General features: G+C 38.9%; 1 protein-coding gene across 1 annotated transcript in view; it reads left to right on the top strand.

Annotated features, from left to right (window-relative positions):
- Positions 1–3,898: 3,898 nt before the first annotated feature.
- Positions 3,899–18,124, top strand: part of LOC150091264 (TBC1 domain family member 2B-like) — a 175,453-nt gene continuing 161,227 nt past the window's right edge. Inside the window, exon 1 of the mRNA XM_090389863.1 lies at positions 3,899–4,500. Coding sequence (XP_090245989.1) covers positions 3,899–4,500 — 602 coding nt within the window. The remainder of the gene's footprint in view (positions 4,501–18,124) is intronic.

Raw genomic sequence — 18,124 nt, forward strand, 5'->3', positions numbered from 1 at the left:
AAGTCATGGGGAGGGATGGAAAGGATGCTATACAAGCTCTTTGTATGAAACGAGCAACTTGCTGCGCAAAACAAATTCTTTCTAACTAGTCAGCCCTCCAGTGGCTGTCCCCCTAATCAAAAAGATCTTAGTACCCAAGAAAGATGAATCCAGTGTAAATCCCACGTCCAAGACAACAGAGGGTATCTCACATGCGACAGCTCTCGACCAAAGCCCCCATCGCAGGAACCTGGACATGCAGTCCTATCAAGGCAAAGCAGAGTAGCAGTCTCAATACATGCGGCAGGGTAAAAACTGAAGAAAATAAGGATGTTGCGGCCACAGCTTTCTAACTTTAGAGTGAAAGGCACTAGAACCCTAACAGAAAATGGCGCTGTTATTTAGGCTGCCTCGTTGGAAGAAGCAGAGCAGGTCAAAAATTGTGAAGCTATTCAGGAATTGGGTTTTCGAGAAGAGATGCCCAGGCAACGCGGACCAAGTCTACTGATTTTTTAAGTACAAAACTCTATTACCAAACAAGAACTGGCTAATGAAATTATTTCAAGGAACCTAGAAGAATTACGTATCGCCCTGCAATGCATCCTTGGCAAAGTTTTGGAGAGGATAATCCTTCAAACGGTTCTAACTTGCTACCAGGACAAGGCCTTACACTCCCCTAATCAATATGGCTTTATGGCTAGGAGGTCCACTGCAGAGGTTCTCCTTCACATTGCCCAAATATGTCAAGAATCATCAACTAAATACGTCATCACAATCTTTGTCGATTTCAAAGGGCCGTTAACTCGGTCAGGAGCCTAGCATCACAGATGAGTCAGACAAGCCCAATGCCCTTCAGAAATCTTCAGATATTTAAAAAGCTACTTCTCTGACTAATTGCTTACTATCCGTACAAAATTCACAGTATTACCAGAAATTCAACCAGAGGTTGTACTCAGGGATCCACCTTGGATCCTGCTGTATGGAACATTGTATTGGATGTGTGGCTTCCTATCAATTTCCAAAACGCCACCATGTTTTCATATGCCCATGAATTTGTCTTTCTTGTCGCGGGACACACAAAAGAGAGCCCTTGCAGGTAGCACAGTTGGTAGAATCGCCGTTTTCCCCACACTAGGTGGAAAATACCCTGGGTGGTGGTTCGAGCCCTGTTGATGACGTGAGGAATTTTTATGGGCCTTTTCACAACATGACTGAGTTAATCGGTCTCAGGTGAAAAAAGTGTGGTTTGGTTCAGCAAATGGAAAATCGACCACAGGACACACACAATTCACAGACAGTATACTCAAGGACTCCCTAGCCGTGTGGTCAGGAGCGGGAGTGCAATAGCACTCTCTGAGAAGACTGGGGTTCAAGCTCCTAAATACGGTCGATCTGCCTACCCACAGTGGACTAGCATGGTCCATTTCCCTCAGCATGAATTGTTGAGGAGACTTCCATCCTGCAGTGTGTTGATAATGGCTGCAGTTTGCCTACCTTTTTTTTTTATACGCAGAGCAATATAGCCTGAGTCGTTGATGCTCCTAAAACCCCACAACAACAATAACACACTAGAGCCACCATGGAGAGCAAGCCAACTCTGTCCTCTGCTCTCTCAGAATTGACTACCATCCACGAGTTGACACCATTAACCAGCAAGACGAAGGAAGTGGTTCTTCCTTACCTATCTAGAACACATTAAAGAAAAAAGTCAAGGCATACCCTCTTACTTCGATGTCGCAAAACCTCAACTCCAGTACTGTAGATAAAATCAGAATATATTCCACTTGATTTATATATCATCTTTCAAGGCCTTTCCGGCTATGTCAGGAAAAACAAACAAACAGAATTCTTAGGTATTGCTTCAACGATAGACCAGTAATCAAGTTGGAGAGGAAGAAGCTCTGGGAGGACTACACAAGCTTTGGTAGACCAGATGAGTCAGACAAGCCCAATGCCCTTCAGAAATCTTCAGATATTTAAAAAGCTATTTCTCTGACTAATTGCTTACTATCCGTACAAAATTCACAGTATTACCAGAAATTCAACCAGAGGCTGTACTCAGGGTTCCACCTTGGATCCTGCTGTATGGAACATCGTATTGGATGTGTGGCTTCCTATCAATTTCCAAAACGCCACCATGTTTTCATATGCCCATGAATTTGTCTTTCTTGTCGCGGGACACACAAAAGAGAGCCCTTGCAGGTAGCAATCGAAAATAATGGTTACCAAGAAATTCTTTCCAGACATCAGACACTTTTATAAAAGTGCACTGATCCGGTTCAAACCCAGATTTGAAAGTACATCCCTTGTCACTGGCCGTGGATCCATCAACTCCAAACTCAAGGAACTAGGCATGACTAAATACGATAACCCCGGGGGCTCACATCTAGTGAGTATGGGCTTGGCAAACCCAGGGTCCTGAGCTGGATATCATCATTCTTCTCTTTCTTGGTGATTCCTTTCTCTCTCTCTCTCTCTCTCTCTCTCTCTCTCTCTCTCTCTCTCTCTCTCTCTCTCTCTCTCTCTCTCTCTCTCTCTCTCTCTCTCTCTCTCAGGGGGTAACTTGGGAATTTTTTTTTTTTTTGGCTGGTGCAGCATAAGCCTCAGGCTTCCTTGTACCATATGGCCATTAATAATAATAATAATAATAATAATAATAATAATAATAATAATAATAAATGCCCATGCGGGGACTGAGGACTCATCGCATGTGCAACTGTTCAATATACATAGACCTACTTCAACAGCTGTTCATATCCAGAAATTTTCAATCAATTCAACCTACTCATCTTCTGGTAAGCAGTGATGAAACCTTTACTACCCTTCTGAATTATGCCACCAGTTTATTTCAGCGATGCAGACGTCTTCTTGCAACTTCAGCTCCAGCTCCTCCTTTTCCTGAAACCTGGATAGGTCACTCATAGATGAAACCCAGGAATCACTTCTGGATTAATCACACTACGATTGTGACCTTTTGCTGACGCTGTACTTACGGCATGGGATTCAAGTCGGAATTAAGTTCTGCAAATGGCAGCGCCTGGAGAGTAGGCACCTGTGAGATGATCTGATTGAGGTGTATAAGGCCTTGAATGGGTTGAACAAGCTAAATGCTGATGGGATTCTTCCTCTTGCTCAGATTAAGAACCTGAGGGGGCACAGATTCGAATTGAGGAAAGACAGTTGTAGAATAGATGTGTGGAAATTTGCCTTTAGCCAGCGGGTAGTTGATTGGCGGAACAGACTTCCATCTTTTGTTGTGGAAGTTGATAGCCTAAATAAATTTAAAGCTGAGTCGGACATGCATTTGAAACAAATGGAGGGGTGAAATGTTTTTTTTTTTTTTTTTTTTGGCTGATGCTGCATAAGCTTGCTTTCTTGCATCGTATGCCTCTACTAATGCTAATGCTAATGCTAAATCGAAACCTATTTTAACCTGGTAAAATTTTTATAGCCTTAACACTTTTAATATTTCTTAATATTAATAAATAATTATATTATTTATTTTGTCTTCTCTTAACATTTATTTTTCGTTGTCATTCAAGTGTAAGGCTCAGCTGTTTTTTACCGCTGTGAGGCAAACATCTGTAGGTGTGTGTGAGAAGTCTGTCGTCTGTTTCGTGTATGTGGTTCTGTCGTTGTGTATTTACAAATGGAAAGAGGTTTTACTTGTTGTTGCTCTGGTTCCAGTTTGTATTTTCTACGAAAATGCTATCATCACTTGACAATATATCGCAGATAGTTTGATCGACTTTTAACGTAGGAGTGGAAATTGGGAGGAGGCGATTGTCTTATTGGGTATCGAAGCGTGGCTCCGATTTGTTAGCATTGAAATGTCAGCATGCTGTGTCAAAAAAACCGGTATAGGAATATGTTGTGGCAGTTTGAAAATGGTACGCCTTATGGTTTGATGTGATTCAAGATGAATGCAAAATTGGATCCCCCTTTACGTGATGGAAGAAGTATAGATAATTTTCATTGTTATGATGTTATAGGGGAGCAGTGTCAATCGACTGGTCTGGGAGTAGCCGTAGACTCACATAACTTTGCGCTAGAAAACATGAATGAACCTACGGCTATGACTTTAAAATATGAACCGGACGATTGTCAGCTGTCAGAATACGATAACAATAATCCATTTCTTTCGGATGCAAAATATGTGCTTTGTTCGGAGGACAAAAATCCATTTTCTTCTGATTGCCGGGAAGATGCAACACCAGAACCAGCTGACATGGTTTGTGAAGAAAGCGTGAATGTTCGTCGAAATTCATCGATAAAGAGCACTGCCCAAAAAGATAATAGCGAAAAGACTTATGTAAAATTATGTGGATATTTAAATAAATTCAGTTCACGTGGGCTTATTAAAGGATTTAAAAGACGGTGGTTTGTGTTTTCAGAAAACAATTGTAAGCTGTATTATTATCGCTCACCGGAGGATATGTTGCCATTAGGGGAAATCGATGTTAATCAAGCTACTTTCTACTTCGATGCAGACAGGGAGAAGAAAGGATTGTTCACTGTTAGGTAAATATTTTACCTAATAAATAATTATTTAATTTTAAGGAAATGAAATTTTGACAGGAAAGAATATCTTTTGTATTATTCTAAGGTGCTTTCTTTTGTTGTTAGTAGTGGCAAAAGATGCAGGAAATCAAGCTTATATAGGGATTGTTCACTGTTAGGTAAATATTTTACCTAATAAATAATTATTTTATTTTAAGGAAATGAAATTTTGACAGGAAAGAATATCTTTTGTATTATTCTAAGGTGCTTTCTTTTGTTGTTAGTAGTGGCAAAAGATGCAGAAAATCAAGCTTATATAGCATCAGCCAAAAAAAAAAAAAAAAAAAAAAAATATATATATATATATATATATATAATAAAATATAGGTAGGGTAAACAGAAATTTGCAAGTAAGGAAACTAGTGTTTGTTCCTAGACTGATGTCTATACTGCCTTCATGATTTGTTGTGATATTGCACCATAAAGTTATTTACTTTTAAAACTGAAGCATTTTCCTTTATTCACAGAATATATATTGGCCTAAGTTGTTTTATGATAATTGGTAGCTTTTGGTAGTAAATATCTCGGATAATTGCAAATTGGGTCTTTTTGCAAGAGAAGAAAAGCAGCAACATAAGGATATAATATTTGAAGATAATTCTTGTTTGCATATCAAGCAAAATGTGACTTATTTGCAAATTTTGGGTAGTTAGTAAACATGCCAGTTATGTGTTTAAGAGTAAGGCGTGAATCTTTAATTCTTATTAGCATTAGTAAAGGCATGTGATGCAAGAAAGCAAGCTTATACAACATCAGCCGGAAAAAAAAAAAAAAAAAAAAAAACTTCTTATTTCACCCATCCACTCGCTCCAAATATTTGCCTAGTTCTGCCTTGAATCTATTTAAGCTATCAACTTCTACAATGACAGATGGAAGCCTGTTCCAGCAATCAATCACCTGCTGGCTAAAGGCAAACTTCTGCACATCTATCCTACAGCTGTCTTTCCTCAATTTGAATTTATGCTCTCTCAGGTAATTATTCTGAGGAAAGGGAAGAATCCCATCAGCATTGAGCATGCTCAAACCATTCAAGGCTTTGTACACCTCGTGCCTAGTCTCTAGACACTGTAATTTGCAAATCTTAAGCTTTTCTTCATAAGAGCACCCCTTTGTTCCATTCACTAATCTTGTTGCCCTTCTCTGTACTCGTTCCAGCAACTCTACATCCTTCTTAAAATGAGGCCTCCAGACCTGTATACCCTACTCAAGGTGTGGCCTGACCATTGCCTTATACAAGGGGATAATCACCTCCTTATCCCTGCTAGAAAAATTCCTGTATATCATTGACAAGACTCCATGAGCTACTCTTGCAGACTGTCATATGAATGAATACCGAGTCGATTCAAGTCGATTGTATAACACTGTGAGATTGTTTTTGCTGTTGAAAATATGAACCCAGAATACCCAAAGCTAAATTTAAGTTTGAGCCCAGATGTTGATTTAATGTGAATTTACTAATATATTTTGGCTGAAATTTGCATCCACAATTCTTACACACACACACTTATACTAAATCATCAAGTTCTGGTGTGCTGATTGATAAATATGAATGATCATGACTAAAATTAGCATGACTACTATCCAAAGCAGTTAATGATGTTTTCAATAGATGTACGATGTCAGCTCTGATTTTATAGAGGATGATTCAAAATGATCTTTCAAAAAAATTGTGATGTTACTACTAAAGGTAATATGGAAAATCAAATTAAGCTGAATTGAACAAATTAAAGAAGTTGTTTCAACCTAATAAAGGCCTACTTCCAATAGCTGGAAGTTCATTTTTTTCCTTGTAGTGCCACAGCATAGTTAGTCTTCAAGATGGTATCGGGCGCCTCCATAGCCAGGTGGGAAGGAGCAACAGTGCATAGCATACACTTCTTGATTAGACCGGGGTTCGAGCCCGTCACCACCAAATACGGAGGATGCGGAAAGGTTAGGGAATGACCACCACATATCCCGGAGCAATGTGGCCTTAGTTGCTAATGCTCCAAAAAAAAAAAAAAAAAAATCCAAAAAAAAACAACAACAAACAAGTCCATTTTGTCGACCGGGCTAATCAGGTGGGTAAAGTGCCTGCCTGGTAACCCAAAGGTCGCGGGTTCGAATCCCGCCTCGGGCTTGGATCAAAGTACTGCAAAAACCTTGGGAGGTGCACTATGGCCACAGAAGCCGATGCGCCAACAACTACCAAAAAAAAAAAAAAAAAAAAGATGGTATCCTATCTTGAAAAAGCATTTTGTGTGCTCACATTTCATGCAGCAAAAAGTGTTCACTGGGAACTTCACAAAAAATGCCTCTAAAGCTAAACTGTTTGTTTGCAATTAAACTTTAGAGACAATTTTATGAAGTGGAACAAGTGAAAGTATGGCATAAGAACATTTGAGCAATGAAGAGGGGGGGTATCAGGAATGTGTCTCGTCTTCCTTGGTAGCAGTTGTACTCAAATGATTTGCCATTCTGAGATGGTTTATGAACTTACTCTGGTAAAGGGATGCTCTCTCTTTTATTAACTTGAATAAACCGTGGTAATAAACATACAGTAGATATAGTATAGTTACAAATTTCCTATTTTTAATTTTTTATTAAATTATAATGCAACAAAAACTGTCATGTTTATAATCAATATATCCAAATTCATAATGAAACAAGAAATGAAGATAAATTTTTTTTTTAAATTTATTACACGTAATTGAAAAAGTTAGTGAATTTCAACTATTGTCTGGAAAATGAGAAATTAAAATATTTCATTCAGTTAATTACTTAGTAATAAATACAAGTTTATTGGTTCAAGGTAAAAGGTTACAGTTATAGCCAAAAAACTTGTAACAAGTTTTTTTAATAAAATAACAAAACCTTCTGAAGCAATAAAATTGTTCATAAGATTAGATGCTGAATTCCACAAGAGATAATGAAGGTATTGACAAAGTGGAGAAGCACAATTACATACAATTTTGAAAGTTTAGATTTTCAGAATAACAGCATCTTCGGGGATTGAAGGTGCTGTTAGTTTGATTTTTTCATTCTCTAGAAAGTTTTCTTTTTAATACATTTAATGCAGAAATAATGAGACTTAATAAGAAATAGAGAGATTAAGAATGTAATTTTATTAACTTCACATAAAAAAAATAAAAAACATAAACATGCTTTAGTAAAGGTAAAGTGCAGCCATTATCAACCCATTGCAGGATGGAAGCCTCCTCAACAATTCATGCTGAAGGAATTGGACCATAATCTGCCATGCTGGTCCAGTGCAGGTTGGTAGATCGACCGTATTCAGCAGTCAGGGGCTTGAACCCTGGTCTACTCAAAGAGCGTGTGCTACTGCACTCCCGCTCCTGACCACTCAGCTACGGAGGCCATCATGCTTTAGTATATAAACATAAAACAAATAAATGTACTTTACTATATAAACATGAAAAAGAAAAAAAAAATTCTATTCTAGCTGATCCCCATCAAATATGTCTGCTTTAGATGTAGAGGATGCCATTTCTGCCGCTTCTGTGTTAGCAGACTGTTTTTCTCAGGCAGAGTCTAATTTTCTAATTCTGTGTCTTATCTTAATTTTAGTTACCCATCCATCAGTAAAAGAAATTGTTGTATCAATAGCCATTTTTTATTTAAAATCTTTTGCTTTGGCAATAATCACTGACCCTGATATAGCCATACCTTCCATTTTTATTAAAACGATACCGATCGTTTTAATGAAAACCACTCATGCAGAACTTTATCTTAAGTTTTATAATTTTGGCTTGTGTAAATGTTTTCTATCAGCTATCTTATTGTTAGGTTCTGAACATGCAGTAAATTCTAAAAGTTTGTGCTTTGAATATTTAATATCATACAATATTTACGATCCAGTGTTGTATTCTGCTGTTAATGCACTCCCACTTATGTCCTGTTTTATTTTCTTTACTATATCACAGTGGTTTTCAACCAGAGAGTGTCACAACAGCATTCCAGGGTGCCATGTAATTTGGGTTTAAGTTGCTTAAACATATATATTTTTTAAAATTTATATAATTATTTCATTATAAAAGGTACATCCTTATTATCGTGTTCCATGAATCACAATAATAGTATTTACATATCAACTGATCATTCTATTTACAATTCCAAAATAAAAAAAATACAAAAAATCTCACATTATAAAAGATAACAGTTGCATTACATACAATATTATGTTACAGTTAACTTTTGTATATATATCATATACCTATCATATAACATTTTTTTAATGTTTTATATATATATATATATATATATATATATATATATATATATATATATACACACACAGAGTGAGAATCGGATCGAACAGGCAGAAAATTGAGTAGAGATGCCACAAAATAAAATAAATAAATTACTTGAAGGTGCCATTATTAAAAACAGGTCGAAAAAACTTGATATAAACACTGTTATATTAAGTTTGTCCCTAGACTTTAATGTTGTTCTTTTCTCCTCTGTATGGATTTATTAACTTTAGGAGCCACAGTGAGGGGTTTTAATTTAAAATAAATGCAAAACAACAGTACAATCCGTGATATCAGTACAGAATTCACTTTCAAAATGGTGAATGAAAATATAGTAATCACGTGATTTGTCATTTTCTTCTTTTTTCAGCACTGCAAGACATTTGTGCTGCATTAGCATTAGTAGAGGCATTTGATGCAAGAAAGCAAGCTTATGCAGCATCAGCCAAAAAAAAAAAAAAAGTAAAATCAATAAATAAAAAATAACCACTTCCACTTCACCCCTCTGTTCGTTCGAAATACCTATCCAGCTGAGCCTTAAACTTATTTAGGCTATCAACTTCCACGACAAGGGATGGAAGTCTGTTCCACCTACCAACCACCCGCTGGCTAAAGGCAAATTTCCGCACATCTATCCTACATCTGTCTTTCCTCAATTTGAATTTATGCCTGCTCAGGTGATTATTCTGAGCAAGAGGAAGAATCCCATCAGCATTGAGCATGCTCAAACCATTCAAGGCTTTGTACACCTCTATCAGATCACCTCGCTGGTGGCACCTCCGTAGCCAGGTGGGAAGGAGCAGCAGTGCGTAGCACATGCTTCTTGATTAGACCGGGGTTCGAGCCCGTCACCACCAAATACGGAGGATGCGGAAAGGTCAGGGAATGACCACCGCATAACCCTGGAGCAATATGGCCTTAGTTGCTAATGCTCCTAAAAACCAAATAACAAACAAACAAACAACAACCTCGCTGGTGCCTAGTCTCCAGAAATTGTAATTCGCAAAACTTAAGCCTTTCTTCATAAGAGCACCCCTTTGTTCTATTCTATGTAAACATCTGATCTTGATGTGCATTAGCTTGAATGTTCTGCTATTTGGAGTGCCATTATTTCAACAGTCTACTGTATATTGGACCAATTGTGACAGCTGCCAGAATATTTCAGACTCATTCAGCTATCAAATGTAACTCCAGGTTAAAACACCTCTATATAATACTCAAGAAGTGTTTTCCAAACTTTGCCACATGATGTTCACATGCTGAGTGGCTGTGATATAAGATTTGTGTAACACTTCTTTTGTTTTTTAGGAATGAGTAAGAGAAATGGTTGTACACAAAACATGAGTTAATATATTGACTTGATATTTGATACAAAGGTTCAGAAAAATATTCTAAACAAGTGCTAAAATTTTGTAAAGGATCAGATTTACTATATTAGATCACTCACAACATTTCTCTGTGTGTGGGACAGAATCATGAAATCAGAAGTGGTCTTAAAATCCCCACAATGATCAGCATAAGTAATTGTGAAGAGAAATAGAGTGAGTCAGTAAATCAAAATGTTTTATAATGGGGGATTTTAACTTTCCAGATGTTGACTGGAACTTGTGGATTGGTCACTTGCACACTAGCAAGAATTTTTTTGGATTTATTGGATGACTGTATTCTACAGCAGCATGCTCGAGAGGCAACCAGAGGGAGTAATACTCCTGATCTGATTATCAGCAGTGATTATTCATGCATTAAGAATTTGCAGATAAAGGAACCACTGGGTGACAGTGATCACAGTGTAGTGATGTGAGATTTACTTAGCATTAGCATTAGTAGAGGCATTTGATGCAAGAAAGCAAGCTTATGCAGCATCAGCCAAAAAAAAAAAAAAAAAAACCCACTTCCACTTCACCCCTCTGTTCGTTCAAAATACCTGTCCAGCTGAGCCTTAAACTTATTTAGGCTATCAACCTCCACCACAAGGGATGGAAGTCTGTTCCACCAACCAACCACCCACTGGCTAAAGGCAAATTTCCGCACGTCTATCCTACATCTGTCTTCCCTCAATTTGAATTTATGCCCTCTCAGGTGATTTTTCTGAGCTAGAGGAAGAATCCCATCAGCATTGAGCATGCTTAAACCATTCAAGGCTTTATACACCTCTATCAGATCACCTCGCTGGTGCCTAGTCTCCAGACACTGTAATTTGCAAAACTTAAGCCTTTCTTCGTAAGAGCACCCCTTTGTTCCATTCACTAATCTTGTTGCCCTTCTCTGTACTCGTTCCAGCAGCTCTACATCCTTTTTGAAATGAGGCCTCCAGACCTGTATACAGTACTCTAGGTGTGGCCTGACCATCGCCTTATACAATGGAATAATCACCTCCTTATCCCTGCTGGAAAAATTCCTGTATATCATTGACAATACTCCATGAGCTACTCTTGCAGCCCGTCTGCACTGCTCAGAGAACTTCATATCTGCCTGCACAACCACCCCCAAGTCCCTTTCATTCTCTACCACTGTCAGTGTAGTACCACAGAGTTGATACGTTGCTCTGGGGTTGCTGTTTCCCATGTGTAGTACTTTACATTTGTCAATGTTAAACTTCATTTGCCACCTCTCAGCCCATCTGCTCAACCTTTCCAGATCCTGTTGCAGCAGCATAGTGTCAGTAGTGTCCTTGACAACCCTGCCAACCTTTGTATCGTCTGCAAACTTGGACATTTAGCCCGATATACCATCATCAATATCATTTATAAATACAGAAAACAATAATGGACCCAACACTGAGCCCTGAGGGACTCCACTAATAACATCAGTCCACGATGAGCAGTGTCCATTGATTACCACTCTCTGTCTTCTCCCCCTCAACCACCCCTTTATCCATAGCAGCAATTTGCCTCCAATGTCACACTGCTCCAATTTGTGTAGCAGTCTGCCATGTGCAACAGTATCAAAAGCCTTTCTAAGATCCAAGTATATAATATCAAAGTTATTCCCTGCATCCAGTTCTTTTGTGACTGCATCATAGTATCCAATCAAGTTGGTTAGGCAAGACTTCCCCTTAACAAAACCATGCTGTGTCTGAGCTATAACTGAAGTCTTGTCTAAATGATCCTGCAGTGCTTCTTTAACCAGTGCCTCCATTAATTTTCCTGGAACAGAAGTTAAGCTCACAGGTCTATAATTACTTGTGTCAGCCTTTGATCCTCCTTTGTGAATTGGGGTCACATTTGCACATTTCCAGTCTATGGGTACCTCCCCTGAGTCCAAGGAAGCTCTCATAATTATGGCTAAGGGTTTGCTTACTTCCTTTGCTGCCTCCTTTAATATAACTGGATAGATCCCATCCACCCCGGGTGCCTTTCTTGTGTTTATCTTCAACAGTTTCTCCTCCACTTTACTCCCAGTTATTTCAAGATTCTGTAGCTTACTGCTAGAGTTGAATACACCTCTGGCATTCCCCTCGCTGAATAACTCCTCATGTGTGAATGTCGATGCAAAATATTCATTTAGTTTGTTAGCTACCTGTGCAGGATCATCAACACTTGACCCATCAATATCAAGTGGACCAATCTGATTCATCCCCTTCCTTCTAGAGTTTACATAAGTAAAGAACTCTTTGCTGTTTTTCTTTGCATCCCTTGCCAAGGATTTCTCGTAATCTGCCTTCGCCTGCCTAACCTCCTTTGTAACTTGGTTGCATATCAACTTGTATCTATCATAGGCTTCTGTGTCATGTGTTAATTTGTATGTATCCCATGCATTTTTCTTCTCTGCCATATGCCTCATTAGTTCATCTGACATCCATTTTGGCCTAAACCTTGAACAATATTTCTTAGTTGGTATGTAAAGCCTAGTAGCTTCCAAGATTAATTCTTTGAATGCTTCCCATTTTGAATTTGCTGTTGGTAACATCGTCAGTTGGTCCCACTGTATAGAATTTAAATACTGTCTCAGTCCATCGTAGTCGCCTTTACGGAAGCAATAACCCTTCCCTTTACCCCTAATGGTAGTTACCTCTTTGAGTAAATCCCACTTCAGCACACTGTGATCACTGCCACCTAGTGGTTCATTTATCTGCAGATTCTTAATGCATGAAGAATCACTGCTGATAATCAAAGCAAGAGTATTACTCCCTCTAGTTGCCTCCCGAACATGCTGATGTAGAAAACAATCATCCAATAAATCCACAAAAGCCCTGCTAGTGTGTGATTAACCAGCCCCCAAATTCCAGTCAATATCTGGGAAATTAAAATCTCCCATTATAAGACACTCTGATTTACTGGCCCACTCTATTTCCCTGTACAGTTCCTTATTATACTCATCAGAGTCATTAGGCCTATAGCACACTCCTACTCTCAATTTTGATCTCCCAATGTTTATGTCACACCAAACTGACTCCACACTGCACTGTCCAGCGATGTCGACTACTTAAAGATGTAACTACAACCAAGGGTAAAGGGAGGGGTTTTTGTTTTCGTAAAGGTGACTACGGAGGTCTCAGACAGTTTTTAAATTCTGTAGAGTGTGATCAACTGATGATGTAACCAACAGTGAATTCGAAATGGGAAGCCTTCAAGGACTTAATCTTGGAGGCTACTAGGCTTTTAATACCAATTAAGAAACTGTTCAGGCCTAAATGGTTTTCGGATGAATTATGAGGCTCATGGTGGAAAAGAAAAATGCATGGGATGCACATAAATTATCAGGCGACACAGAAGCCTACAACAGATATAAGCCAGTCTGTAATCAAGTTCCAGAGGAGGTTAGGCAGGTGAAGGAATTTTACGAGAAGTCTTTGGCAAAGGACGCAACGAAAAACAGCAAAGAGTTCTTTACTTATGTAAACTCTAGGAGGAAGGGGATAAATCAGATTGGTCCACTTAACATAGATGGTTTGACTATTGATGATCCTGCTCAAGTAGCTGATAAACTGAATGAGTATTTTTCATCTGCATTTACACATGAGGAGTTATTCAAGGAAGGGAATGCTGCAAGTTTATCAAACTCTAATAGGGAGCTAAGTGATTTTGTAATAACTGAGAGCAAACTGGAGGACAAATTGTTGAAGTTAAACATAAAAAAAGGCACCTGGGACAGATGGAATCTATCCAGTTATAATGAAGGAGGCAGCAAGGGAAGTAAGCAAACCCTTGGTTTGCTTACTTCTGTTGTAATTGGATGGGAGGGATTTGTCACCCTTTTTAGGAACTGGCTGGATATGAGCAAATTTCCAAGCAGAAGGAAAAACACCTTTGGAATAAGCAAGTGAAAAAAGGCGGCAAAGAACAAGAGTAAGTTCAGGAGTGCAGGTTTTGAGAACAAGTGGTGAAACACTGTGAGGACCTGGAGCTTTCTTAACATTAAGATTCGTCAAAATTCTTCAGACATCCGTTTGATGGACCACAGGAGGCATTGAATGGAGCGTGTTGGGAATGGTGGGAGGTGTCTTACCAAGATCATTAATACATGAGTTGGAAGAAAAGTGGGTTGCTAGCAGGTCAGGTTTATCCTTGGCTGAAGTGACAACAGAACCATCTGGTTTTGACAGAGGTCGGAGCAGAGATGGGCAAAAGTTTCAGCCAATAGATTTGGCAAGAGACCAGAATGCTCGGCTAGCATTAGGACAAGAAGCAAGTTTTCTACGCTTAGCCTATTCAAAATCTAGTTTGGACTGATTAATAACTGCTTTACAATTGTTGTGAGCTTGGTGTAGGTAGAAAATGAAACTGAAGAATTGGAACCAAGCCAATTACGATATGCAACATTCTTCTCTTAAACAGCCTTGGCGCATTTATTGGAAAACCAAGGTTTAGATAAAGGACAAGATTTTAAAGTGGAGCGTGGGATAAAGGATTCCATTCCTACAAGAATAATTTCACTGACACGATCTGAGCAAACATTGACATCAGAAGTTTTTAAACTATAATCCGACCAAGGAAAAGAAGAAAAGAAATCTTGCAGGTTATCCCATTTTGCATTCTTGTAATGCCAAACAACATGAGATTGGGAATAGCCATGAGATAAAGGCGCCATTGGAGAAGAGACAATCGCCAAGTTGTGATGTGAGGTGCCTAATGGACCACTCACTTCGACCGTGTGCTTAGAAGGGTTGTTTGTGAGAAAAAGATGAATCGTGTTGGCTGTATGGTTAGGATTGTCCGGTATTCTTGTAGGTAAATGAACAATCTGTGCTAGGTCATTAGTAATTGCAAAAGCCTCAGCATCTCGATCTGCTGGGTCGGTGTGACTAGAAAACGGAAGCCAGCTGGAGTTGTGAACATTAAAATCACCAAGGAAAATTACCTCACTGTTAGGAAAGTTGGGCTGGAGAAAGTCAAATTGCAAAGAGAGGAAGTCAAAGAGATCCAAGTGATTAGTGGAGTTGGGAGAACGATAGAGACAACAGATGAATTTCACAGAATGAGGTAGAGAGATTTTAAGTCAGAGAAGATCGAAAAGAGGAGATTCCAAATTACCAAGGCTCTGACAGGGAATATCGGAATGGACATATGCACAAGTGCCACCTTTGAGGTGAAAGGAATCATACAGCGAATAATTTGGGCAACTGAGATGAGCAGTAGTTGAATTAACCGATGACAGATTCTGTCAGAAAAAGTACATTGGGTTTCACAGACTGCAAGTGGAAATGGACATCGTTGAGATTAGAATTGAGATCACATATTTGTGAGATGAACTAGGAAGTGTTTGGGAGGTTTAGATCTTTTCGCAGATAAGCTTACTCTATTAGTTTGACAATTCATGGTGTATTCAATAGTGAGAAAAGTGGGAGGGACATGCTGTATGAAGTAATGAAATTTTTGGATATGGCTTACAGAATATACCCAGATCCTTGGCGCCTCCGTAGCCAGGTGGGAAGGAGCAGCAGTGCGTAGCAAACGCTTCTTGATTAGACTGGGGTTCGAGCCCATCACCACCAAATATGGAGGATGCGGAAAGGTCAGGGAATGACCACCGCATATCCCGGAGCAATATGGCCTTAGTTGCTAATGCTCCTAAAAACCAAAAAAACAAACAAAAAAACAAACCAGATCCTTGACATAAAGTGGCCTCGACAATGCTCCCCCCCCCCCTCATACACACTACTTGGACTCTCTCCGGTCACTATCTGGCAGAGTAGAGGTAGCAAGATTATACACTAGCTGATCCGGAAGCCTCCTAAAGAGTTACCGTTACCAATAGGTTCAATGTGGTGTACTAACTAGCGGCCGGCCTGCAAACACCGTTTTAGATCTGTAATCTCGAAATGTAAGGAAGATTGGATCTCACCATGATGTCCATCATAACCTTAAAAGTCATCAATCATACTGCATGATGGAAGAGATGGGGAAGGGTTGACCGGAACTTAGCTCTGGAGACTAAACATGGTTGTTGTTGTTTGGTTTTTAGGAGCATTAGCAACTAAGGCCATATTGCTCCGGGAATATGCGCTGGTCATTCCCTGACCTTTCCGCATCCCCCGTATTTGGTGGTGACAGGCTCGAACCCCGGTCTAATCAAGAAGTGTGTGCTACGCACTGCTGCTCCTTCTCACCTGGCTACTGAGGCACCCACTAAACATGGGTTCCACCACTTCAAGCCTCCAATATTTGCTTTGTTTATAGCCAGAAGCTAATTTTTCTTTTCTAGCTGCAAATGTTTTGTATGGGAGCATTTTATAATTCAGGCCCATTTTGTCACAATTGTAAATTTGATCGAAATTCAGATTTTCTTCTTGAATAATTTTTGCTAATTGAGCAATAAATGTTGCTATTTCTTCAATACTAGCTGATATATTTTTTCCCTGTCAAATTTCAGATTTCTAACTCCAAACCTCTTTTTCTGACGATCCAACCAACCAACCAATACTTGCGGTAAATTGTTCTTCCCCTTCATTAAAATGCTTATGAAATTCTAAGGCCTTATCTGGTAAAATCAGTCCAGAAATCAGGCTTCCTTTGTCTCTCATCTGTGTGAACCACAAAAAAAGAGCTTCAGAAGTTTGGTCAAATTCTCTTTTCTTCATTGTTTTTCCGACTATTGTAATTTTGACTATTGCCTACAAATGCTCTTTGTGAACACCATTTTTGAACACCACTAGCCCACTTTTTTTTATTGTTTCTCCTTGATCCAAGCGTTTGATTGCGTTCAACTTCATATCTAAAGACACAACAACATACTTCCATTTTCCACTCATAGTACTTACACTAACCCTAATCACAAGATGAAACATGACAAATAAAAAAAATTGAAAATTTGAGAGTAAAAAGTCACAAAATCAACAAATGTAAAAGATCAGCAATGCTCGACAATCAACTTCTGGTAGTTCACACTCTATGCTAAACTACGTACTCTTGTCTTTGACTTTCCAAAGACAATGTGATAATGTGTGAAAAGTGATAATATACAACTTTTTGACAGTTCACCTAGGATAATGCAGAACCTCAGTTAAATGAGTCTTGGTTAATCAGGACTCTACATACTATCTATTCAGTACTTAAAATGGGGTGAAAAATGCTCTGTTCCATTATCATCTCATTGTACATGCCTCTACTTTCCAAAGTAATGGAGAAATCCATTGCCCAGCTCTTGAACTAACTTGAAATTTCCATCTGATCAATGATTATGAATATGGATTCTGTCAATGTTGATCCAACTACTCACCCTGTACTTTCTCTGTGAATAGCTGTTTCAGTGTTGAAATACTCGCTCTGTACACATCTAAAATCTGCCCTGATGTTGAATATTGTTCCCACATCTGGGTTGTTGTTATTTGGTTTTTAGGAGCATTAGCAACTAAGGCCATATTGCTCTGGGGATATGTGGTGGTCATTCCCTGACCTCTTTGCATCCTCTGTATTTGGTGGTCACGGGCTCGAACCCTGGTCTAATCAAGAAGCACGTGCTATGCACTGCTGCTACTGCCCACCTGGCTACGGAGTTGCCACCTCCCCACATCTGGGGTGATGTGCTCAAAACATCTCTTAAGCTCCTGTACTCTATTCAGAAGAGAGCAGTCAGTTTAATTAATTACCCATTTCATACAAAGTTTTTTTACATTGCATAATAGATGCTTAGTTTTTGATGCATGCCTTTTCTATAGATACTTCCATGGGCACTGCGCTTCTGAATTGGCACCTTTAATTCCTCCAAGCTCTTCCACATCCAATCACATGCTGCAATCAATCAGTATCCATTTACTGCCTAACTCCAAACTCACAAAACCAGTATTTTCTTTTATTTTTTTATCCTTCTGTTTTCTGGAACAATCCTTCTTCAGACATAATTCTTGAAAATTGCAATTTAAAAAATCCAAGCCTAATGTCAACAAGTATCTTCTG

Source organism: Mastigoproctus giganteus, chromosome 1 (assembly GCF_048544385.1).
Source record: "Mastigoproctus giganteus isolate SK-2022 chromosome 1, ASM4854438v1, whole genome shotgun sequence".
Taxonomy (NCBI): Eukaryota; Metazoa; Arthropoda; class Arachnida; order Uropygi; family Thelyphonidae; genus Mastigoproctus; species Mastigoproctus giganteus.